The sequence below is a fragment of the Ursus arctos genome, unplaced genomic scaffold (genome assembly GCF_023065955.2).
Source record: "Ursus arctos isolate Adak ecotype North America unplaced genomic scaffold, UrsArc2.0 scaffold_29, whole genome shotgun sequence".
Taxonomy (NCBI): Eukaryota; Metazoa; Chordata; class Mammalia; order Carnivora; family Ursidae; genus Ursus; species Ursus arctos.
In genome coordinates, this window is record NW_026622974.1 from 28,711,438 (window position 1) to 28,738,545 (window position 27,108).

Here is a 27,108-nt window from a genome sequence, read left to right on the forward strand (position 1 = left end):
GCTTTTAGGAGACAGAAGAAATTTTCAAAATCCTGTGATTATAGATGGAAAACCAGATTTACATCTTAAAGAGAAAAGCTCTTGAATACTAGCCAATATCATTCATTCCTGCATGACTGGAGAAATGTGTGCAAATGTGTTCAAATTTTCTTCTTGATTTATTCCATTTCAGATCTCAAAACATATCATAAAGAATGGTCTGCAATTTAGCTTGCTCTGTCCTGGGAAATACAGATGGCTGGAAGCATTTTATCCACTATCTATTGGCAATAAAATGGTCACGCTGAAGAGTTAGAGGAAAAGCTAGGACTGGTGCAGTTCCCTTACCGCAGGCCCGGGTGGACCTGGAGGCCCAACGCTGTCCTGTGTACACGTGCAAGCATTTGGAAGAGCAGGGCATTTTGCTTCATCTCTCTGAAATTTTGAAAAGAATATTTACCTATGAATTGAGAGCAAAGTGATTTCCAATCCTCCCTCCCTATATCTTCTATACACAAGGAAATCTGTTTCTCAATGTGAAGAAATAATTTGTATTTAGCATGACAAACAGTATTATGTTGAATCTTGCTTTGGTCCTTTACGTCCTTATTTTATGTTTTACTTTAGGAAACCTTACATAACAAAGAAATGTTTACAAAACCATCCAGGGACCACTGGTAATTTAATACAATTTTCTCTAATCCAGTGTTAGAGAAATGCTGAGTAGCTCAGATATCAATACCATTTCATTCGGGGCAAAATCTAAAATCCTTTCCATGGCCTACAAGTCCTTACACATTCTGCAAACCAGCACCACCCTGCCCATCTCACTGCCTACCACTGCCCCTCCATTCACGTAGCTCCAGCCCCACTGATCTACTTCATATTTCTCAGATATTTAGGGCACTTTGTGGCCTTTGCATGTACAGTCTCCTCTGACGGGAATGCTGTTTCTCCCTTATCCACAATGTCCGCTTCCTCGCTTCCTCACATCTCTGCTTAAACCTCACCTTATCACTGGGGACTGATGGTACTTACCTGGCTCTCTGTCCCCTCACCCTGATTTGCTTTGTATCATAGGACTTTCTACTTTGTAATGTAGTGTGTATCTACTTGTTAATTTTTTCTCTCCCCCTTCCTTCCATTAGAATATTCACTTTTCACTGCCGTAACCCAAGCACATAGAATTCTGCCTGGCTTACAATAAATAGGTGCTCAATAAGTATTTGTTGAAGAAATAACACACGTTCATCCTGTGGATGTATGCAGTTCATTGCTTGCCAAAAGTGTCCAATCCATCATTACTTTCCACTTTGTAACTGTTACCACTTACACAGACACAATGAGGGAAAACCATCATCTCACAAAGTAATATAGTTACGTTCACCCTAAGCCTTAGATATCCATACAGATGATGGTTTATTCTGTAAAATGCTGGTATTTTACAAACAATAGGAGGGCCTTGTAATAAGTAGATTTATCAAACACACTGACTCAGCAGGACTTTTCTAACCACACATAACCACTATGGCTGTTAGGGAGAACTTCCAGATGTGGTCTTGTGTATTCCCGGCTTTTGAAGGAGGGGTCATTGGCCTGGGCTGTGGTCGCGGATCAGCATGCACACAGTGCCTGTCCCTTAGCTCCATCCTGGAGGTTCAGCTGCTGAGTGCTGCTTCCTCTCCCGGACCATCTGCATCCACATCCCTTACTCCGGGAGGACTAGTAAGACCACAACATGATTCCATTCCGTTTTACTTACCCTAGAGGGAATATCACAGCATCTGTCTCTACTGGTCCACACCGGACTGCAGACAATATCAAAATTCTGGATTTGGAACTGCAAACAACCAACAGCAACATCAGCTAAAGATGCATGAAAAACATTTTATATTAATGTTTCTACATTTTAACCTTTGCCAATTTCTCACAAAGACTCTCTCAAGGGTGCAAACCCTTGAGAGCAACATGATCCTTACTTCATAAGGAAAGAACATAAAAACCTATGCCTAAGAGAAAGAGATGTTAAGGCAAAATGCATATGTGAAATTCCCAGTTCTGATTCACTTCCTTGGCTAAAATAAAATGCACGATTGAGTTTTGCCTTTTTAAAGAGAATATTAATTTCTTTATTTAAGAATTAAGACTTTATTTAATTAAGAATTTGAAGACTATACACATTTAAATCAACTTTTAAGAGTCCACCCTTGTAGAAAAATAAAAATAAAAAAATTCCTCATTTATTCTAAAACTGATGCTTTTCTTTTCAGAAATTCTTACCTGGGGGCTGACTAATAACTTTTATGATTATCCTCAGCTCAACTATTTCAATATAGTATATACTTTCTATCTTTCTACATTTTAAAAATAAAGCTCTTTTGGTAAAAAGGAAAAGATTGCTTGGATACAGCCATCCTTTTATAAACCTGTTACAATTATTCTAGGTAAAGAACAAATCTAATATTCAATAAAAAGTCTATGTATAAGCTTGTTGAATCACTGTTGTACGCCTAAAAGTAAAATAACATTATGTGTCACGTATACTTCAATAAAGAAAAATAAAAAGGTACATGCTAAGTGCTTGATAAATCTTAGTAATCATAATTAGCATTGCTATTAATTTAGGGGATTAAACATATTAACTATTCTATTAAACTCTAAAAAATTTTAAAATTTAATTAAATCAAAAGTCCAGATGTTAATCACAATATATTAAGTTTGCACTAATTATTTCTACATTGTGGAATAAAAACTTCACTTGTGAATCTAGGAAAAGGAAATCCTGTCCATGGAAGAAAACTAAATTAAATAAATGCAATTAAAAAAAATATAGAAGCCAAAGATGTTAACCTCACTTTTAGCAACAACATTATTCTTGACTAACATTTAATATGAACTTAATTAGCCTGAGACAGTGAAAACTCTAAATTTAAAATTTTATTACTAGATAGCACTGTAAATATGGTTGGCATGCTCATGCCTGAAACTTGAGCCAGTGCACACTGTGAGTAATGCGGTCGGTCAGCTGGCCGCCCCATGACACCAATCTTCCTTCTGAGACAGACCAATGATGACTCCTCTGTGAGACAGTGTAGGCTCTATGACAGTGACAGCCTGTGTCTGTGTCATTAAGCTACAAATGTTTAATGTCTTGATTGTAAAAATTTGTACTAACAATCACTATCTTTGAAGAACAAAAAATGAGTATTTTAGATTTAACTAATTATCCTGGCAACTATTGTTTTTTACTCTCCAACTTGATCCTATTTCAAGATGACTACATGATGTTCTCTGGTGCTCTGACATCTTATTTTGTTTCTAGTGGTCAAGCACATTATTATGTTCTGTCAGTAGCATTTCCTCAATGTAACTTTTTCAATGTTTCAATCTAAGAAATTTGACAATTTAAAATTCACTGAGGGGGCACCTGGGTGGCTCAGTCGGTTAAGCATCTGCCTTCGGCTCAGGTCATGATCCCAGGGTCCTGGGATTGAGCCCCATGTCGGGCTCCCTGCTCAGAGGGCAGTCTGCTTCTCCCTCTCCCTCTGCCCTTCTCTCAAATAAATCATCACTTGTGCTCTCTCTCAAATAAATAAATAAAATCTTTAAAAGAAAATAAAACTCACTGAGACAGGCAAAAAACAAAAAACAACTCACTGATTATTTTTAAAATGCTATTTCAATCTTAACACCAGGTACCAAGAAAGAGTGCTACTTACTGTGGCTGATTTCCTCTCCCCTTTAAGAAGTTTTCCAAGAATTTCATAACCATCGGTTGTGATATTTCCAGCTTCCTTGATGTCTTTTTCTATGATTTCATAGCAGTCGATATAAACCTTAACACTTTTTGAGGTCACTACGATATGAACCTAAAAAGATCATTTGTTTCCATTATAAAATTTCTATCCCAAAAAACTTGGCTAACTTCGGCATTTTTCAGATCACAGGTTAAAAAACATGTTAAGTTACTCTTAACCCAATCAAGTCTTGGACTAAAAGTCCAAGAACCAGATTGCAATGTCAATATCATTTGTTAACAACATCAAACTGAATGAGCCTCATCCACATACACAGCATAATTTCCTATTTTCCCATATGTACCCTTACTGAGATGACCAGGGATGAGCAGTAGATGAAATGATTCCATTAACTATAAAAAACTATTCAGACACAAGTTAAGAAATTATTAATATATTATTATATTCAGTAGAAAGGAGCCTCAAATGTCTTCCACTGATTTTGCTAAATTCAATTTTTAATGTTACTCCCTAATCTTAGTCAAAAAGAACTTGCACACCATATAGATACCTAACATAGTAAAGAATTAGCACATATCTTCTACAGAGATTCAATTCTGGAAATCAATAGATACAAGATTCAATTTCCTTATAAGGAAAGAATCTTATGTTGATTTATTTCTTATCTGAGATTGAGGACACGCAGAATTTGAAATCTATTAGTGCGTATAATTAACAAAACATTTGTATTTCAACAATGTAAAAAATGGTTGCAGGTAATCTTTGTGTTTATAGTTATGCTCATAGTTTCCACTTATCACAGCACAAATACTCAAGTAAGTACTTGATGATTACTTTGAAAAGTTTGGCTCCAACTTAAAAGGAACAGAAATTCTCTTAAATGCTTTTAGTCAATAAGCATTAGGATAATCCCCGGAAATGTCTTTAAACAGTGAATATTTTTCCCATATAGAATCACCAGCAAAACACTAATTTAGTGCATCTATAAGCTGTAAGTGTGAATTACATATTGATTGCTTTTATATAAAAGTGATACATAGCTAACTAAAAATAAATTTTAAATGTTCCTAAAACAATCATCTAACATCGAATTCAAGAAGAACATCATATGTGCATTCCCAAGGTATTTACTACCTAATAAGAACTAAAACTTAGTGCTCCTGGGTGGTTCAGTCAGTTAAGTATCCAACTCTTGATCTCAGCTCAGGTCTTGAGCTCAGTGTCTTCAGTTCAAGCCTTGCATTGGGTTCCACACCCGCTTTAAAAAAATTTTATTTGTTGGCTCTTGTATGAACAATCTCAGGGCCAAAAATTCACAAAGCATTTGAGAAATCATAGTACCCCCAAAAATTATTTCTAAATCAAAGTTTTTAATTTGTAACAAAATTATTCCAATTGTCAGTCAATACCAACCATTAAGAAATTCATGTTAAAAACATATTTTGCTACAATCTCTTCAATATGTCTCATTACATTTTAAACACATGCATAATAACATTTCAGAGTGGGCTCTGCATCTGTAGACCACTGTCCCAAGTATTCAGGGACTATTTCCCAGCTGTGAAACATTTTTGGTCACAGAAAAATAGAAGCTAAATTGTGGAAGGAGCCGAGATGCCCTTCAACAGATGACCGGATTAAGAAGATGTGGTCCATATATACAATGGAATATTACTCAACCATCAGAACGATTACACAACATTTGCAGCAACATGGACAGGACTGGAGGAGATTATGCTAAGTGAAATAAGTCAAACAATAGGAACACTCTTATCAACTCATCTCCCTTCCCAAGGTCTGCCATTCCCTAAATCTTTATTTTTCATCTATTCCATTTTTTCTTTTTATTACAAACTTCTCACTTGGAACAGAGACACAAAAACTTGTCAAGAGAATCCTTAAGAAGCCATAGCTGTCTGCCATTCCTTATTTAAGCTCTTTTAGCCTATCCACCCTCTCTCCCAAGAGCCCCCTGCACGTCATTTTCATTACTTGCCTGCTATCAGAGTACCACCCATTCTCATCCAAAAGACTGAAGAACTTCAGTTCCCAAATTGGACAGAAATGGAAAGAAAAGTGAATCTTTGGATCAGTTAAGAATGTAAATAGACAACAGTGACTGAACTTGGCATTTGAATTGATGAGATAAGTGAGAATAGGTTAAAAGAATGGGGTGGAGGAATGGAGGAGGAAAAAGAGCATAGTGAAAAAGTAGAGGAAAAACTAAAAAAAGAAAAGTCTGATGAAAAAAGAAGGTAGAGATTTGAGTAGACAAGAGAGCTTGTCAGAAGGAAAAAGAAGAGGCATTACATAAACCTAAGAACACAAATACCTTTCTATAAAGGCAAGCGAAGAAGGAAATGTCAAAAAAAAAATTATCTTGATTTGTAATTAGACTGTCACTATAGACCTCTGCAAAATACTGCCTTTTTTTTCCCTTACGTAAAATGGAGTACTTGATGAAAGGTGGAAATGTAAAAATAATAGTTTTTAAGTGGTTATCAGTTGGTTCATAGAAGACTAAATTTCTAATAATTTCAGTGGTATGGAAGGAAAAATAAAATAGTTCTTTTTAGCAAGTACTCAAATGTAAGTTTAATAGGTGTATCAATGAGCCAAAAAAGTTCATAAGAACTTAGCCAAATTCAACATCTACTATCAGATAAGGAGCAGTTGAAGCTAATAATATTTGTCAAACTAGAATTTGCTTTCCTGGTGAGGCATTTATTTTACTGTACTTCATCATGGAAATCTGTAACTGTTAAGTCAATATGCCATTAGACTCAGAACTCTTTGTTTTTCCTTCATTGCTTTTGTTTTGTTGTGTTTCTCACTAATGTGCACGTTGAAGCCACTCTGAGCTCCATGAGGAGAGTCCCTTGCCATCCTCAACAAGAGTGATTCATCAATTTAAAAAAACATTCTGGAAAGAAACCAAGATTCTCAGGAATAGAATCTGTAAGAAATCTAGCTAAACTACTCAAGTACAGGAAAGCTCAATTTTCACTTGGGAATCAGACTGAACTGGAAATATCTGTCTTCTATGCATGGGGACTAGCTAATTTTCTGAGTGCCGTACTGTTGCTCAAGTGATATTCCTCCTGTTAACTCAATCCAGCGGATGGAGGAATACTATTAGAAAGTCTATTCCTAACCTAGACGGTTTTTCTCATTCCTAATGTTCCCAACTTTAGTACTTATGTGTCAATTAATCATCCTTTAGAAATTTGATGTTGACATACAAAAAAACTAGTAAGATCAACAAGAACAGATGATCCCCTAAGAATGCATCTTAGAACATTTAATATTTTTTAGAGAATTCATAAGTGTGTTCATTGAAAAGTTAATCTCATAAATATTTATATTAATTATTTTGGTAGATAATCATAACTTTTAGACTAGCATATTTGTAACTTTTCAATAAATAAGCAAGCAGAAACAGCTTACTGTGCTCTAAAACAGAATAATTTTATCAATTAAAATACAATCCACAAAAATTCAGCTTTTGAAATGAGATGACATAAAGTTTCACAACAAAATGGAGGTAGAAAAAATAGACATCCAATACTATTTATACTATGTGACTCATATTTTGAAAGGATATTAGCATTGAAAATATATCAAAATGTTTGTACTAGTTATCTCTTTATTAGTAGAATTATTGTTTTATTTTAAATATTCTTGAATTAATCAAATCCTCTAAAATAAGATTTTGTTCTTAGAAGACATAGCTATGTTTCTACCAATTTAACCTGATATTTTAATAAATTATAAATTAGTTTAAATTTTCAGTCATATTCTTTTTCTATTAAAAAAAGCAGATACTTTTATGTTTTTACCTTGTGAAAACTTCCATAAAACAATGTCTTCACTTCATCTGTGTCAAATGTAACAGTCTGCACCTCACCTCTTGTATCCTTGTTAAAGAACGATAATGTCTTGCTAGAAGCTATAACCAACACATAATTGTTATTAAATCACAGGCATGATATACTTTATGTTGAAAGTATTAACAATTAATTCCTGCTGGAGAGATTTCTAAAATATTCAATCATTTAGGTTGAGATAAAATGTAATTAGAATATTTACAGATATATTTTTAAAACTTTAAACATAAAAGCATATATCATGTAAATATATACATATATATATTCAGAAGGTTCTTAAAACCTTCTGGAAAGGAAAACATAATAAAAAATATGTATGCATGTGCCTTGGTATAAGATAAAAGTCCTTACGATCTGCAATTACTCCAACTTGTGGTTTGTAGTCTCTGTCTGTGATTTGCCAAATAGCAAAAGGGTCACTGGGAGTTTCTGGGAGAAGTCTGAACAATAATATAATCGTGTATGAAGAAGGGAGTCCATTTGGGTGTAGATCTCTGTTGGATAAAACATAATTGATTAATTAATTAATAAGGATTTCTCACCAGAAATAGAGAATACTTTATTATAAGATAATCTCATTATCGGTAGTATTAGAATCCATTCATAATAATCCGGCTGCATATGAGAAGAGGAAAACTTTAGGGAAAACATCAAAAGCACAAACACTAAAGATCCATTACATAAGTAGTTAATAGATTATTTACAATCTGCTAAGGGCGCAAAAGTCTGGGAAATTGCCCAATGGTCTTTTATCCTACTGTTAAAAACTATTAATATCCTGGGGCGCCTGGGTGGCACAGCGGTTAAGCGTCTGCCTTCGGCTCAGGGCGTGATCCCGGCGTTATGGGATCGAGCCCCACATCAGGCTCTTCAGCTATGAGCCTGCTTCTTCCTCTCCTGCTCCCCCTGCTTGTGTTCCCTTTCTCGCTGGCTGTCTCTATCTCTGTCAAATAAATAAATAAAATCTTTAAAAAAAAAAACAACTATTAATATCCTAATTTTTTCTAGACACAAAGATGATTATAAAATTACATAATAATTTTAGAGTGATAAACATTGTATCTATGGATGTAATTTAAAGAGAATGAATCTTACTAAATAGACTTAATTTCCAATGTCAAAGGTATGAGATCATAAGTTATATGGCTTCAGGTTTTAATTTCTCCTTCACTATCTCTAATAGCTTTTACACTTCCAAATTCCTCCCTTGAAATCAAATAAATCACATAATCTCCAGAAGCTCACATGTTCCCAAAAATAAAACCAGTAATAAATGTTAAAGTCATGTACATGTGCAAACGTTTAGTGATGATAAAGGATGTGATTCAATTAAAAGGAAGTGTTTCTTGGCTCTAAGGCTATTAGACAAAAAATGTGGTCCCGTGTGTTCTTCCAGAGTTGAGTCAGTCATTGTTCTGGGGGAACCTCTGAAGCAGGATTGATGGTTTTCTGTCTAAGATCACTTAATAATACTTTCTTCCCGAAGGTAGTGAAAAGGCTTTAATTATCAACTCTTGGACAGAAAAGAAGCTATTCCTTCACAAACTTTGACAGAGTTCACGGAGTTTCTCTTGAGGTTTCACGTCCCAGTACCACACCACTGGTGCTTCTGGAATACGACGCTGCCCTGCTTCTTAAAACACGTGTTCTGGGCAAGCTAACACGATGCCTTTTGTATGTGCAAAAACCCACTATCTTCATAATTTTCCATGTTAAAAATCTTATCTTCTCCATCTTAATTCATCTCTCACCCAATCCATTTTTCTCCTTCCTCAGTTAGTAAGAGCTTATGAAAAAACTTTTAACTACATTTATGCTTCTTTCTTTCAGCTTCTTTCAGCCACAAGTTCTGACTCTGAAGAACGCAAGGCTGTCGTAAGTTAAAATATAGGAATCATATCTTGTGGTGACTGAAAGTTAAACACTGGTATTAAGGTTCACTGACAAGCCTAAAGCTGCGAACCAACATGGTTAACCATAAAAGAGTTAGGACCTTCCAATGTGGTCAAACTACAACAATATGATCTGTGCTTTCCTAAAAGAAATTAGCTTTGGTTTTAGTTTAAATTTTCCATCAGCTTTCCCAAAGGATTTCAAATTTCAGACATCATTTTCTGACCCTGTCCTAAGGTTCTGATGGCTTTATTTCTTCTTGTTCTTTTCTCTCCATAAGCTGCCAAACACATATTTTCAACATTAAAGTGTTTTAATTCTAATGAATAAAAAAAACCATATTTTAGTTATGATACCCAGGTGCAAACTTTCGTGAAGTAAAATAACAACAGCTAGAGCTACCCATCAGATTGCCAGAGCACTGGCCAATAAAAACTAACCACTGCCTGTCTGACCTTAGACAAGCAACACTGCCACAATAGTCCATCTTCTGGAGATTGGAAACACTGAAAAGAATGCCGGCTCTCATTCTGCACTTACTCCATTCAGTCCCTCTGCACCACAGGGAGAAATGTTCAAAATAATTAATTGCCTTCCTATTTAAACAGCCTCCGTTAGAAGCCTTAAATCTATAATCCTCACCTTAAATCCCAAAAGGCCCGTAATCCATAATACTACAGAACCAGGTGAGATTCCTGGGTCTGGGAATACCAAGGCTTGAGTTCTCGTCTCCTGCGGGACCCGATGGAAGACACTTAACCCGACTGTATTTAAGGAAACTAAATTAAATCATCCATAAGAAGACTTCTAACAATTCTAAAGCTTCTAGCTTTTAAGAAGTCAGCACAAATTCTAAGAACCTCAAAAAAGTGTCAGGCCCATTATCAGAAAAGGAACCTTCTACTTGTCACACTTACGCTGTAGGCTGATTCACAAAGGCATTCTTCTGAAGCTTGTAAGCTGAGTAGCTGGGGAAAGACCCTGACTCCAAAGAGACTCCTGGTACAGAAGCAAAATTCTTTTCTGTCAGGTTGTATGCTTCAAGCATCTTAAAACCTTTACAACAAAAAAAGAAAAGCAAATATTGAAATGAGGTCAGGTTAATGATTTTACTGCTTAAATCCTGAAATAAATTAGTTCAAGGGTATAAATGCTTACCTGGTGAGGTGTAGCCATCCAAATAAATGAGAGGACAACCTGCAATGTACAGTGCTCTTTAAGTATGATTCATCGACATGACATGCAAACATTACATATGCACACAAGCCAGCTATGTACATGTACCAGGGAATTGTTGACCCGTTTATAAAAAATAACATCAATCTACCCTTTTATAAGTAATTTTTTTGTACACGTCCTTTGTGTAGAACAAATTCTTGTACTGACTAGTATAATCAATGTTTTCTGAAATTTCTCCAGCCCAAGTGGGAATTTTACAGTGTTCTCATGAATAGTAAAATAGAATTACAGGATTTTAATAGAGAATTCAATAAATTAAAATAGAATTAAAAAGAATTAAATTTTCAGATGTTCTTCAATAGCTTAAAGAAACTTTCTCCCAAGGGATTTTAAAGGTATGCAAAGGCAGGAGGAGTTTGTCCCTATCCAGCCATCTTTGCCATGCCTCCAAGCCTCATGTCGCCTACCAAACATCACCTAACAGTGACGAGTGTGCAGTACTTTTCACCCTGGACCCCCCAGAGACAGGGCTAACAGAGGGTGGCTTTCAGGACCCCCTGCAGCACAAGGGAGACAACAGTACTTCCAGACCCACTTCCACCAGCGCAGTTCCATGCTGAGCTTCAGCGTAAGTTCTCATAGTAAACCGCTGGTATTTGTTGACTACTGCCACCTCTAACCAGAGTTCTGAGTTTTTAGTAATGCTTAATAGGGGAAAATATAACACACTTGTAAAGCATAGCCCTCCCTAGGATCAGGGGCCTATACTAGCCACAAAACTGTCTCCATAAAATCATATCCCAAGAATCGGCACTTATGGATGGGGAAGAAGATAAATTGACTTAAATAATTAATCTTTGGTCCTTCACTGGATTTTAAAAGCTGAACTTGAAGTCTTGGCCAAAAATAAAAAATCTACACCCAAAAAAACAAATGAGAACCAAGTGCATTTCTATGGAGTGCACATGCAAAGATCAGTGTTTTCACTGCTCCCTTGAAACACGGATGTTGACAGAACAAATACCAATTGATTACTAATAGGGAAAACCTTCATCTTACAGAAATGCTTCTATAAACGAATTTCTAAGCTGAAGATTAATATACTCAAATGTCATAATATTGGGATGGTGGGAAAAGGATATGTTAAAACATTTCATTTCCATACAAGGAATATTACATCGTCAAGGCTAAAAGTGGACCTCTGACAAACACACATTTAGCACGATCTCAATAGGAACAATGATTCATCAGATTCCCAAGTGATTTCCCTGGAATCTATTTATGCACAGACTTGATCCCATATAGCACAGACAGTTGTCCACTAAGTAGTATCTTCCAAAACAGGTGAGATTGTGGATCCATTTGGACTGGGACTTACTGGAAGTGGCAGTTTCACAGACGAATGTAATGAGGTTGTCTTCAATCTTCTCAAAAGATTCAAAGTCATCAACAATGAACACGTGCCGTTCACTTGGTTTGCTGGCGATGTTGGCAAGCTCGTTGTAGTCAACATCAGCCACCCCAACTACAAAGACACTGAACCCTGCAAAGCAGTGTTTATAGAGTAAATTACATATCCCTTTCTCCATCCTTTATTGTTTCAGCAATTCAAAATAAAATCTTTTCAGAAATGATGCTGTATTTTCTCAGTAGATGCAGCAAGTCCTTTTAATTGACATAAACACTCTGTAATAAATTGTACTTTTTCCAGGTCTTCCTATTTTCTGGCTTAGAAAACTCAACTAATTGGGTTTCCTAAAATAAAATCCTAACAAGAGAAGAACATTTTAACAGCAACAAGTCTTAATGTGGTGCACGTTTCCTTCCAGAGTTCCACAGTTCTAACATACCCATCCATTCTATAGCTCTCTTAGCCACCATTAACATTTTAAGGTTTATGTAATTCAAAAACCAAGAATGGGCTCATTTTAAAAGTTGAGTTCTTGAAACTGATATTCTCAACAAACTCAAGCTCAAAGGCAGCACTCTGGCCACTTTCGAAATGGAACTGACAATTCCCATGGGCAATAAACTTTCATTGACTTAGGCTAATACAAATAAACAAAGACTTCACTCCAAAAGCTTAATCTGGAAGTAGAAAAAATAGACTATGTAAGAAATTAGTTCTCTAATGAGATATAAATAAGGTAACTTGAGCAAGTATTCATGAGCCCAAACTTAAACCAACCAAAAGCCCAAAATATGTAGATATCTAGTCAAAGTATGTAACATAAAGGCAAAAATTTATAAAAACAAAACAAAACAAAAAACAAACAGTGCAAAGAACAACCTGTATTGAAAGAAGACAGTATTACTTAGCACTAATCATGACTCATACTTTTAGCCAAAGAATCATGTATGTGCAGATGACAAATTCCATATAACAAATTATTTTGCAATTTACTACAATAGATCACGCACAAAAGAGAATTCTCTCCAAAATATGTTAACCTTGGACTCTGCCTGGGGGTTGGGATTTAGGAGTGTGAAAAGTGTGAATGCAAGTACTGGTCAGACCTCATTTTATCTCTAGTAATTCTAAAAAATGAATCCAAGGGACAGTGTTGCCAGGAGGCTCTCAGGATACTTGATTTTCAAGGTCTACCCCCAAGATGTCTTTCTGAGGCCTCATTACATCTCCTTTCAGCAAGCTGCATTGGGTCACATCTGCAAGCATGTGCTAAAGTGAAAGGCTTCCCTATGTTTCTCCCTGCACAGGGACCCAGCATCAAAATTCACTTCTGCTGTGGCAGGAAGCCTGCTCTAGGAGCATTCTATTACTGCATTCCGTAGCTTTCCAGCCACTTTGGGGAAGTAAGGATTGCTCTTTCACACACCCTGAGTCACATCTTCAACAAAGATATACACCATGTCCATTTTGAGCAATTACTAAACCATCCATGATTAAACATAAACTAACATTTCAAGGGTACGTAGTACAGAGTAAAGCAGGAACAATAAAGTAAAAGCAGCAGTGTCATCTTTTGCAATCATTCCTGAACATGTAAAACTGTTAAGATAATAGTGCAATCACGAGGCATCAAATTCATGCCTATGCTTACCTGACTGCTGGATGACCAAAGCCGCCTTCTTGACCTCATCCTGTGACCGACCATCTGTGACCACAACCAGCACCTTGGGGACATTCTTCCTCATGCCGCTCTCCCAGGTCAAGACCTTCTCCTTGATAAATGTGAGAGCCTTGCCTATAGAGTGTGGTATGGAAGATTTTAGTGTCAGTTCAGTGAATACTACCCAAGTGCCATTACTCACACTCAACTGATAAGAATCTGAGTAATGAAACGTGATAGTACACTCAGTTCTACCACTCCCAACACTCTCGAGAGTGAAGGTGTACGTACACTTTGATTAACTGTACCTGTTCTTGTGTTGCCTCCTCTGTACCTAATATTCTGGAGGGCCCCCAGGGCTTGGGCCTTGTCATTGTACGTGTTCAGCTTGAACTCAGACTTGACCTCGTCACTGTACTGCACAAATGAGACCTGAAAGGGAATGTGGTCGGTGGTGAGTTAAGATGCCTCTTTTTATATTTTAATTTTCTAGTGGCTACTCCTGCTGTTGAATGGGGAAGTGTCTTAGGTCTGACAGAATAGTAAAAGCTCTTTATAGCTATTGTTATAACACTGACTACTGTTTCATTAAATTCTCTCATTTCCACTCTTTGACGAAACTGTCAATAATATTAACATTATAAATATGCTGTATTCACATGGTATCCACATCCTTTTTCTAGGATATAGGAAGGGATGGGTGAAGCTAGGGAAGAGTGAGGTCCCAGGATTAGAAATGAGAACACACCATCTTGATCTCAAATGTCGGCGAAGCAATCGGTTCTCAGCCAACTGCTTCTTCTCACTAACTGCATCTACTTTTCACAGTAATACTAAAATGCTGCCTATGGTTTTTTTTAATGATTTTTTATTATATTATGTTTGTCACCATACAGTACATCCCCGGTTTCCGATGTAAAGTTCGATGACTCATCAGTTGCATATAACACCCAGTGCACCATGCAATACGTGCCCTCCCCACCACCCACCACCGGTCCATCCCATTCCCCCACTCCCCTCCCCTCTGAGGCCCTCAGTTTGCCTCTCATAGTCCATAGTCTTTCATGTTTCATTCCCCCTTCTGATTACCCCTCCTTTCTTTATGCCTATGTTGATAATAATCAGCACTCACCACAAACTTAGTAGCATATGATTTACTGGAAAGAGTACAGGCTTCATAGTCAGAATTCAATGGGCTCAAATCCTGGCTCTGCCAGTTTGTAGCTATGTGACATAGGGTAAGTTCTTTACATCCCTGGGCTTTTGTTTCCATATCAGTAAAATGGAGATAATTACACTTATTTCTAGAGTTGTTTTAAGAACTGATAATCATGTATAGAAAGTAGCTGGCACACTGAAGTTAATAAAATACAGTGCTTATTCTTGTATTCTTTATTAGAAATCTCAATTTCTAAAAGGATGGAAAAGATGGCTTGGTTGCTAACACATTAATTAAGACTATAACTAGCTTGGATTTTTACTCTTCTCAGGTTGGAAAAATGTTCGCAGGATTATTTGGGGATTTGAAATTTAGTATTATTCCATAAAAGAAGAAGTGATTTGTTTATGAAATTATTTGTGACTTATGTCAAAATCTCTTATTTTCATAATCTAGGATGCCACAATGACCAAGTATGAAATGCCACACACCCACACCAATCGCTATTCATCACTGAGTCCTCTAACTTAACAGCATATGACAATCATAATGCATTTAGTTTCCAGAACATTAGATGACCTTTTATGGAAATGTATCATCCAGGGAAGTCTTAATCAGGAAGTCAGAGCAGGAATGCCCTACACTCTCCAAAAGGAGTATCATCTAGCCAAGAGAATACCTAGAGGAGGGTTTATTTTTTTTATTTTTCTATTTGCCATTTACACCCAACTCCTTCCCAAAAATACATGTGTCAGGAAAAAGTAAGTAACAAAAGTCAAAACATAGTTTATACTGAAAAGCCCTTCTACTTAAAAACAAATATTCAAAGGAAATAACAAGACGTTACAAATGAATAGCCACCTATGAAACAGCACCCACCTGAATTCCAGCAGGACTGATTTCATCAAAGGCTCCCACAGTATTGAAGATGAATTTTACAACTTTGTTAAAATTATCATCCCCGATACTCCAGGAGGCATCAGTCAAGAACACAATATCTGCCTTGGCCCCTTTGCATACTGGGGGGGAAAAAAACAGAGAAACACCAATTCTCATGAATTTTTTCATTCAAATGAAGTTACAAAACCAAGAAATGTAGCCTAAAACCTCAGAGTGTAGTTCAGCAGCAGCAGCATCTCCTGGGAGCTTCTTAGAAATGCAGAATCCTGGGCCCTACCCCAGACCTCCTGGATCAGATTAGCAACAAGAAGGTACCCAGACAAATCATATGCACGAGAAAGTTTGAGAAGCACTAGTCTAACTGGCCCTCAAGTTCTGCTCTGGAATTATCCCATCTGTTTAGATCCATGATGCAAATATATGCTCTTTTCTCACGGAACTCTTCAAGTGGCTTCAAACAATAGATGAGGAGGCAATCAAATGAAAAGCAACAATGTCCAGAATTTAAGAATAGCCATCAGTGGGTCTGGAGATTTTGTATATAATTATCGAAGATTTGGTGGAAATAAGGTGCCTTTTCATTTTAAATTAGGCCACTAGAATTATACAGAGGGAAGAAAGGAAAGGAATAAAATAATATCTTTGACTTGAATTTTCAGACTTGGAGGATTAAAAAAAATTAAAATTTTAGTGTATAAAAACTTAACATGTAGAATATATAGCACCAACAGTGAACCCTAAACTGTAGACTGTGGATGAAAATGATGTGTCAATGTAGACTCACGGATTATAACATATGCACCACTCTGGTGCTGGATGTTGATACTAGGGGAGGCTGGGGGTCTGGGGGCGGGGCGGGGGGGAGAGGGATGCAGGTTATATATGAGAACTCCATGTAGTTTCAGCTCAATTGTGCTGTGAACCTAAGACTTCTTTAAAAAGTAGAGTCTATTAAGAAAAAAAATCAATATTTTTAAGCCAAGTTTATTTACTGAATTTCTTTCGATAGTCTAATTTAAAGAAACCCATTATTATTTTACCTTATAACAATACTATTTGCCTTGTATAATATTAGTTTATCCTATAAGAATATACTTTTAATTTTTAATTTTATTTATTTAATAGGTTTAATAAAGTTGTAGCATTCTAGAACCTTCTAAGACAAAAGAAAAATACTTTTAACATCTGAAGTTCTTTCAATTAAATGCTGGAAACAGAATGTGGGAAAAGACTAAACCAGTAGTTAATTAGCTTAAACTTAATCTGATAAAACACTGAGAACTGCCCCAAATTACTGAGAGACCAGTCCTATTAGTTCAGCATATCTTTTTGCCAGTTCACTGCAAGTGACAATTATGTCTCAAACTTCAGTGAATGAACATTTTTTAGCTTTGTGCAATCCAGGGCAGAAGCCAGGAATTCCAAAGCCAAAGGCCCCAGAGGTAGGTTGAAGATACAGCCAAAACAGTTCACAGTGCCTACTGATGCCAGCAGACAGGAGAAAGAAATGCCCATCATGTGACCACGGACTACGCGAAGTGTCGCTAGACATTAATCTGCAAAATTGAGGAAACAGCTCTGTTTCTGAGCTGCAACTGAAGAGCTGTAGTTTATGACTGATTTTATACACACAGAAATGGGCCTGAGGGGGAGAAGAACAATTACTGATAATCTTTTTTTTTTTTTAATCTAAAAACCCTTCAGCAAGAACAGTAAATCAGAAATACCCTGTATCAATTGGAAATCATGTAGAGGCTACATAAATAAGAAGGCTATAGGGGCACCTGGGTAGCACAGCGGTTGAGCATCTGCCTTCGGCTCAGGGCGTGATCCCGGCGTTATGGGATCGAGCCCCACATCAGGCTCCTCTGCTATGAGCCTGCTTCTTCCTCTCCCACTCCCCCTGCCTGTGTTCCCTCTCTCGCTGGCTGTCTCTACCTCTGTACAATGAATAAATAAAATCTTTAAAAAATAAATAAATAAATAAATAAATAAATAAATAAATAAATAAGAAGGCTATAAATCCCGATCAGCTGAATGTACTGCCACTTACCATCCCGGGCCGGTGGAATTGTGGGAGGGGGAGGTGGGGTGGGTGGCTCCGTAGGGGCTTCCGTTGGTTTTACAGCTAGAATTAAAAAATGATAATTAGAAGACCATAACCTGTGCAAATTTCATATGACAGGACGTACATTTTAAGAGCAATTTAAGTCCTAGATAGCAAATGAAGTCTCACTGGCACTGAGAGATTGAAAATTCTATTTTGTCCAAATTTGGTATCATCGGTAGTCATTGGAATACTGACTACAGCTGTGGGAAGCAAAACCACACTTGAAAGCATGCATGAAAGGCCTTCAAATAGGGTCAATGAGTAAAAGTCACTACTATGGGTGCATATTCACCTTCTCACTGCCAGCTAGAACCATATCTCCCTCCTGTAGCCTTTTTCTTAAAATAACACCAACTCTGTAACAGGGAAAACATGGATATGTTGTAGAAAAAGGTCCTGAACCAGCCACAGACTCCTTCATGAATCTGCCATCGTTATAATCATTACTGTGGCCTGTAGGGAAAAGTGCCTACACAGGAGTCACTGAAGTCTCCCACACATAGAACATTCTATTCAGAAGCCTTACAGAGACTTTCAGATTACTCAAAAACTTACTGGTATGTTCTTTGACAGAGACTCCCGGTCCCTCGAGATTAGGTGTCTGCACAAAAGCAGTGACGCCATAATCAGAGTCTGGTGAGAGGCCAGTAAAGCAGTGACTGGTTTCTGATCCACGCACTGTGATTTCTTGTCCTCTGGTTCCTGATTATTAGAAAGAGAAATACCACTGTCACCATCAATTATATTTAAAGACATTTTTATATATCATTTCATAGGCAAAATGGCATCTCCTTTACTGAAGTTTAAAATGTTGCTACTATGTGCTCCAGTTCTTTTTAGTATTTTTTTCTTTTCTTTTTTTTTTTTTTTTTTGGCACACGTACCATCTGCGGGGCTTAGTTTTAGCCTGTAGGAGGTGGCTGCCCGGTGAGGTGACCATCTAACACAGAATGTATCCCACCCAACCTGGTAAGTTTTCAGATCTGTCACATTTAAATACACTACAAAATAAAGAAAAAAAGAAATAGATTTACTTCGCAAATAAAGACAAAAAAAGCATACTTTTAATCATAACACAATTTTAAAACTTCCACTGTGGCTGGAAAAAAAATGCCTGAATTCTTAGTAGGTCTCCTTGTAAGAAACTTACATGAAATACACATGAAAATGTGGTGCCGCTAAAACAGACCTCTCTTTCTATCTCTAATTTTCAAAGGAAAGACATTCTATATAGTTCTACTGGACACTACAAATAACAAATGCGTCTCATGTAAAATAATAAGAAACTTTTCCAAAGGGCTCTTCTAAATCCTTAAATAGTTATTCAGTACCTGTTGACAAAAAGATCTATCTTTGGGCTGAGTCAGTAATCACGGCATTTCTGTGAAAACTTTCAATTAAATCAATGCATTTAGGTAACATATGTTTCAACATCATATGTCAAAAAAACTACATAGCATTCCAAATCTAATTTTACAACTAATTCAAGGATAAAAACGTAATTTCTATACTTTTTGTCTTTCAACATTCAAAATATATTTCATCACATACATTTTTGTATACTCAATTATATTCCTTATATATTTGTTTGGCTGGACAAGAAAGAGCCACTTACTTAACGCTGAGGAAACATGCATATGTTAAGAAGAAATAAAATTAAAACAGGCTGACCTTGCAATTTGTACTACATTTTTCTTACAACCATGAAAAAGATACGTGACTCACAGGTAGTGCCTTGATCCGTCAGGGGGACACTGAGTCCAGAATCATACTGAGCATAAACATCCACGTCATAGGTGGTGCTAGGATTGAGATTGTGTAACGTGTATGATGTCATTTCTCCAACAAAAACTTCCATGGGCTCATTGGAACCTTTAATAACAATCACAAAAAGACATAGAAATATTCCACTCCTAGTCTCAAATTCTCCTTTAAATCAAATAACTTATACTCAAATGATAGTATGAACACCATTGATTCCACAGCCCATCATGCACTTGTTACTGTGCCATACATTCCATTATATGGTGAATACGAAGCTATAAGCAGAGACTCAATTCTTCACCTCTTACTCTCAAAGCGTACATAGCACAGTACCTAGAAAGTAGTAGATATGTTATCAATGTTCCTTTAATGAATAAATTCAATCATATATTCAACTACCCTAAACCCTCAAGCCTCTTCTCTAAGCCCCACTTTGGCAACTTTGCACATAGTAGGTGCTCAATTAACATTTTTCCAATTTGTTGTAGAGATGATTTAAGAACTTCTGTCTTGGTCCTCGTCCCACGAGTTTGGTTACTGAATGTCTTTAGTTACCAACACCTCCTCCACCTTTCAGCTATCTCTCTTAAGGCCCATGTTTTCTCTCTCTTGTCCTCTCTTCTTAATCTCTTCCTAGCTCACACCCTCTCTGGGTGCATGGAAGAGACCCTGGCAAATTTGGTACAAAGAATATTTTTCTTCCATTTCGCTAAACATATGGACAGAACACAGAAACAAAGATAGCAAATCAGTTAATCAAGGTGATATCCATTTAAGTGCAAATGTCAATAGGAAGTTGAAAGCAAGCCTGGCAGGAATAAACTAAAATGCATATGCCCAAAATGGAATAATACCTTGACATAATGGGAAAATATAAAAGTTTATATTGATTAAATATGCATTATTTCACAATCATAATAACATACAGAATGTCTGGACACAGATTCCACTAGCGTAATTTTATGAACCAGGCCAAAGTTTTTAATCATGCAATTTGATGAGAGTCTCATCTACACCCATAGTAACAATGATACTTTGGACTATTGGCTTAGGACATTATTTCCAAAAATATTGCCTCTAGTGGGAGAGGAGGTGACAACCGAACTATCAAGAGAATCTAATGAGCTCCCTCATAAACAAACAACTCTTTAATGCATTTTATGATAATAAAGGTGCTTCCTTACCCACTGGCTTATACACAATTTTGTATCCAAGAACCGGAGAGGGTGAAGGATCCCAGGATACTCTGAATCTCGTGTACCATTCATCAGAGATGTGTATGTTTTGAGGTGAAAGCAGTCCCACTGGAAGCAAATATTGGCACACATCACTGACTTGACACACAAGGACAGCACAGAACTTTATGAGTACTGATTATGAGCACTGATAGCACGGTCCCATGAGAATAATTTAATAAAATCCTATAATGCCCTCATCCAGAAAGCAATCTAAAAGTTTTGAAATGTTCAACAGAAAGCTTAGCAGTTGTCCAAATTCGAACAGCAACTCAAATGGACTCAGGAACTGATGAGTCCCAGAGCTCGTAGGTTATATAATGCAGAATTACAGAAACTACGAGAGATCTCATACCATTTTTAAGCATGTTATAGATTACAGATTGTTAGAGCCAAAAAGCAATTTGGAAATTGCCTAGTCCCACCACCTTATCACATAAATAAGATTTGATTTGCCCAAGACCACACAGCTAGACCGAAATGATGTTCATTCCCAGCACCCTTCTATCCTCCCCCAGCATAACCTAGAGCAAATCCTCAAGCCTCCGCAAGTACTGCCTCCAGCTGCACACCCCGTAAACCAATGCTATCAGGCAGCACGCTGGGTGATATAGCATTACACAAATAAAGAATTCAACTTAAAAACTTTTTTTACAAGAGAAACTGGAAATGGCTTGGCACATCCTGGAAAATTCAAGTCTGGTAAAGATTTTTTTAATGTATTTTGATAAGCACAAAATTCTAAAACATGCCATTTCCCCCGGAAAAGTACCAAAATATATTGTAAAACCTAAGGGAATGTGAAAAATGAAAAGTTGTTCAATTTAAATAATCTTGAATCACTAAACTGAGTCTCCACTGACTCAGTCCTGTAGACAATAAGTATCAATAAATATATAAATTTCTGGCCTTGAGAGACTAAGCTGAAACAAATCTAGTCATGCTTTTCTCCTGGGAACTTTCAAATGTCACCTCTCCCAAATTCCGTAATGTCAAGATTGTTTAAGCACCAAAGGAGTTTGGGCAACTGAGTGTAACAAGGAACCTGAAATCATTTACTTAAGTGGATTTTTGTGGGATGAAGTGTAAAGAGGAACACCAATATTGACCAGTAACAACTCAGACCTATAGCCCAGCCTGCCTTTGTGCTGAACCAGTGGCTTTCAATCTTGGCTATACACTAGAGCATAAGCGGATCCAGGCCACACCTCAGACCAGTTCCATTAGTATCTCTGGGGGTGGTACCCAGGCACAAGCGTGTTTTAAAGCTCTTCAGGTGATTTCAATGAGCAACCAACTTGGAGAACCTTTGCTCTAACCAATAAGAAATTGACCCCTGGGGCGCCTGGGTGGCACAGTGGTTAAGCGTCTGCCTTCAGCTCAGGGCGTGATCCCAGCGTTGTGGGATCGAGTCCCATATCAGGCTCCTCCGCTGTGAGCCTGCTTCTTCCTCTCCCACTCCCCCTGCTTGTGTTCCCTCTCTCGCTGGCTGTCTCTATCTCTGTCGAATAAATAAATAAAATCTTTAAAATAAATAAATAAATAAGAAATTGACCCCTATGTAAGGTAGAAAGGGGCCCGAACACTGTAATTTTCTGTAAATTACTTAGTACAATAGAAAGAAATTGAAAAATTTGTAAAGACAGAAGACGACCGCTAATCATCTTGCTTCTCTATTTATGACTTAAGATTCTATCAGGATAGTGTTTTTTGCTGATACTACATGGACTGAGTTAACAGCTACCACACACACTAAAACATTATTCAGAGAATATGCAATGGTTTTTCAAAGGAGAAACAAAACTATCTCAAGCAAAGCAGAATACACAGATTTTTGTCTCCTTTTTCTTCTTTAAGAAGTGGACTTTTAAAAAGTTAAAATACAAATTCTATTCTAATATCATTTTTGCCAAAATTCAATGTTTAATGTAAATGTTAATTCAGTATTAATATAGTATTTGGGATGCATTGGTAAAGGCAAAGTTGAAGATTATAAAAGGGATAAGACATTTACCAGTTCTTCCATTCCCTGTTAGATGGCCGCCATCTCCGTCTTCATAAACAGCAATAACAGTAATTTTATATGGAGTATCAGGTTGTAGCGGCTGCAGCATCACATTATTCCTTCTGCCTGGGACTGTGGTCTGTAGGGAAGTTAAATTACAAATTAATTATCAGCCAGAGGCCTTCCAGATCAAACGACAACAAGTTTTATGTATTTCTATAAATGGCAATGGTTCCTTCATGTTTTGCTTCTGCTGCACAATGCTCATGTCCAGGTCTACACTGCCTCTGTGCACCGTGCAAGAATGGTCTGAGAGTCAGAGAGAGCTGAGCTTGAATCCCAGGTCAGCCACTTACCAGCCTTGTGACTTAGCGTCTCTGGAGGAAATTATGAGGACGAAAGGTAAGAACACACAGCACCTCAGTGCACATTCCTGACTACTGCAGCACTCAGCGGCCCTATGTTTGTCTCCACCTCCCATCTGTGTGTTACATTCTCATGCATTCCTGCAATAAATATGCACCATGCAGCCACTGTGGGCCAGGTGTGGTGATCGCTGCTGCGAATGCGTTGGTGGGCAAACATGGACTCCGAGCCTGCCCTCAGGAATAGCAGCTTGGCTGATACTAATCAGGTGGAAAAGATGAAAAACAGGAAATGGAAAATACATTCAACTACCTCCGTGATGAGGAAGTGAACCAGATAAATCTCTCAATCTCTCTTCCAACCCTATGCTTTACTTCTACAAACAACGTGCATCACTTATGCCAGCGATTCCCAGCATAGAGTCCCCTGATTACAAATGGTGAATTGGGGGAAGAAGTTATATTTTTAATGTTTTCAGAAAGTGGGGGGAAGTCAAGTACTCGTTCCTGGCAAAGCTGAATAAACACTAAAGCACCAGCTTCTTTGCTTTGGCAAACCAAGTGTGGTAATACTGTTTATCTCATTTTGATCAGAAACTCTAAATGACAATTACATGTGTTTCTGATTAATAAAAATGTGGGTTTGAATTGAAGCTTAACATATCAAGTTCAAATAGATGAAGTATAACATGGGGATAACAAAGGGGGAATGATCCAAGAGGGTCTGTGGCAAAACGTTTGCAAACCACAGACCTAAATGCCTTACTATCAAGATTTTGTGTAATCTTCTACTGACCTATCACTTCAATTAATCAGTACACTTTTTAAAGAGTGGTGAGTTTTTCCATCCATAACAAATGGATATGCCTGGTGAGGGCTATGAGGAAACTACAAGAAACCTAAATCTGGTTCTCCAGAGATAGTATGACACACAAGAAGTTTGAAATTAATATAAGAGCGTGTATATTCCAAAACCAAAGTGTGATGAAAAATGTTAAATTTAAAGAAAAGAGACATCAGTTAGCACTTGAATACTTGTATACCTGGTAGAGAAATTTGATTTAAAGAAAGGAGAAGATTTGGATGGTCACATCTTTTGAACATTAAGTAGCTCAGAATATTAGCTATCATGTCTCACTAGACTCAGTTCCTATGAATAAAATTAGGTGGCTAGAAATATGCATTTCATGCACTAAGACAATTTTTCAGTCTTTAGAACAGAAATGAGCCCAAAGACATTGATTCTCTGTAATGTGGGAGGCCACATTAGACGCATTTGGGTGTTCCCAATATCGTGTCAGAGGAAGACACATCAAATGTGACTATCACACAATTACTCACTGCAATCACAGTACACTCCCAAAGAAAGAAGCTTAATTTCAACTTCCAGCCAGGTAAGAGATTACAAAATGCTTGACTAAATGAGAAGTGGACTCACATATTCATCAATGGGATCTCCAACAGTGGGAGAATAAATGATCCTGTATTGCTGAACTGGCCCATCGGCATGATCCCAGGATACAGAGAGGCTATTGGTTGTCTCCCCAAAGACTCTCATATTTCTTGGTCCACTTCGTGGTACTAAATAAATAAAAATACAATCAAGTTAGTTGCCTGCCTGTGAGCACGGTGGACATGGGGGTGGCGGGGGGCGGGGGGGCAGGTAATAAAAGAATTCTTCCCAGGTCAGATTAAAGAAGTTATTTGTGGGAGTTTCACATTCACCAGGATGTTTACTCCCTTATGATAAAATATAGACTTCCTCTGGTTTTTCTGCAAAACCATAAATAATAGAAAGTGCTACATTTCGGAGCTACGGTTATGTGCTGAACTTTCAGTGACACTGAGCTAGGTTTGAGCCTAAATATACCGACTAGGAGAGAAAAGGATTATTTTAAACTACTATAACCACCTCCTGTTTAATGAAACATAGAGGCCAAGCCCTCACATTTCTAAAGTGCCCCTTTGGTGACAAGACTCACTGCAGGGCAGAAGAGGAAAACCTCTCCTTAAGTCCCAGATGAGAAAATGGGCGACTGCAGTTCACTCAGCACCGAGGGCAGTCACGGGCCCAGAGCCTCAGCCTGGAATCTGAATGTGGGGATGCCCAGGCAGAACAGCATGCTCAGGCCTACGCTCGCCTGTGCAGAGGTGGAGAAAGTTCTCACCACCTCTCACTCACCACCCATCTCCCACTTCTCACTCACTCAGACAAGCCCTGCCAACTGAGTTACAAGGGAATGGGGTGGAGAAAGGATTTCTGCCTCACGCGTTCGGCCCTGGCCAGGGCTGGGATTCCCCTCTCCATCCGAGTAGAGAGCTACAATGTTCACAGAATAGGGTGTGTCGGGAATCAGCCGCTCCAGGTGCACTGTGCGCGAGTTTCCTGGCACCACAATCTGGAGGGAAGGAAATGCCAAATTCTGCTGGACAGCAACTCAAATGCTTATCAAGTCTTCTATTAGTCAACATAGTAACATTTATAATAAAAAACTGAGCCTAGGCACGTCAGAAGCTAACTACTATGACTCCTCATGAGATCTGACAAAGCCACACTGTGAGATACAATTTATCCTCAGAAATTCCCTGTCCCAAAAAAAAGTGAGTTCATACTTACTGAGCTAATAAACATATTAAGTTACCCTTAGTAGCTTCAATTATCTCTCATTTATGTTTATAGCGAAGATTCTCAAATACAACATCTGGGGCTCATGGTAGTTACCTACAGAGTATCCCGAATGTTAGACACACATAAGAGAAGGGATCCCCCACACATGCTAGTCAAGAAGAGAGTCTGTGTTAAAATAGCCACTCCACAAATGGAAAAGGGCAATGTTGTCTGAATAAGTCCTACCATACACAGGGACAGGCAAATCATTTATCTTTGTTTGCCACCATTGTCCATTTTTATAAAGACATAAATTAGTCTATCGATTTACTTTCCCTCAGGTGTTATGATACTATGCTTATTCAAATTAGTAACTTCTCATTCCTACATTATCAATCTACTTATAAAGCTGAATAGTACTGTTAATTGAAAATACACTGGACAATTTGTAAGAGCTAATGAAAGCAAACGTTAAGATGTTTTCATAACGGAGCCATTTCTATGTTACAACAAACCCCATATCAACAAGGTCTATCAATGATTTGCATTTACTACTGGGCTTTTTAACTCATATAGCTAATTTATATTTTCCCAAAATTCATTTTTGCTAACTAACCCTGCAGTTATTTACACCTGCCTTAAATCATTAGGAGCAACCATAAAAGCATTACTCATTGTCATGTCTGTGGTTGGCATTCTCACAGGCCAGCAAACAAGACACAAACACAAGAGTACGTTCATCAGGAAAGGACGTTTCCATGAGACCGGGGTCCGCACTGACAACTGACTTGCTGCTCTGGCCCAGCAGCCATGGCAGGAGGCGCAGGGGACGCTACACAATTCTTGGACTGAACTCTAAGAGGACAAAATTACTTACAGATTCGGAGGGTCTCGTGCCAGCCACAGGAGAATACACGATGCGATACTGCTGCACAGGCCCGGGCGCGGGGTCCCAGCGGACATCGAGGCTGTTTGGTGTCGGATTATACACGTGGACATTCCTTGCCAGCCCTCTCACCACTGAGGAAAGAAAAGCCGCACATATTTTCTGAAGTCTGTTTATATATGTCGAGCTTTCATGACCACTTCTCTAGGACTTACACCCTGTAACAGGATAAAACACTGTCCTCCTTCCATTTCTGATTATCTATACACAAAAGCAGATTAAAACACTCCAAATCCAAATTTAGTCTAA

General features: G+C 37.6%; 1 protein-coding gene across 3 annotated transcripts in view; it reads right to left on the bottom strand.

Moving 5' to 3' along the window:
- COL12A1 (collagen type XII alpha 1 chain) overlaps positions 1-27,108 on the bottom strand; it is a 114,602-nt gene that overhangs the window by 19,929 nt on the left and 67,565 nt on the right. For all 3 annotated transcript variants that reach the window (XM_057304043.1, XM_057304041.1, XM_057304042.1), the window contains 20 exons: positions 26,791-26,933; positions 25,575-25,704; positions 24,744-24,886; positions 22,950-23,079; positions 20,885-21,004; positions 19,662-19,808; positions 18,821-18,937; positions 18,492-18,638; positions 17,880-17,954; positions 15,806-15,945; positions 14,076-14,199; positions 13,759-13,902; positions 12,075-12,239; positions 10,676-10,714; positions 10,435-10,573; positions 7,976-8,118; positions 7,577-7,686; positions 3,699-3,848; positions 1,742-1,819; positions 328-414 (listed from right to left, as the gene is read on the bottom strand). In XM_057304043.1, the coding sequence (XP_057160026.1) occupies positions 328-414; positions 1,742-1,819; positions 3,699-3,848; positions 7,577-7,686; positions 7,976-8,118; positions 10,435-10,573; positions 10,676-10,714; positions 12,075-12,239; positions 13,759-13,902; positions 14,076-14,199; positions 15,806-15,945; positions 17,880-17,954; positions 18,492-18,638; positions 18,821-18,937; positions 19,662-19,808; positions 20,885-21,004; positions 22,950-23,079; positions 24,744-24,886; positions 25,575-25,704; positions 26,791-26,933 (2,471 nt within the window). The remainder of the gene's footprint in view (positions 1-327; positions 415-1,741; positions 1,820-3,698; positions 3,849-7,576; positions 7,687-7,975; positions 8,119-10,434; positions 10,574-10,675; positions 10,715-12,074; positions 12,240-13,758; positions 13,903-14,075; positions 14,200-15,805; positions 15,946-17,879; positions 17,955-18,491; positions 18,639-18,820; positions 18,938-19,661; positions 19,809-20,884; positions 21,005-22,949; positions 23,080-24,743; positions 24,887-25,574; positions 25,705-26,790; positions 26,934-27,108) is intronic.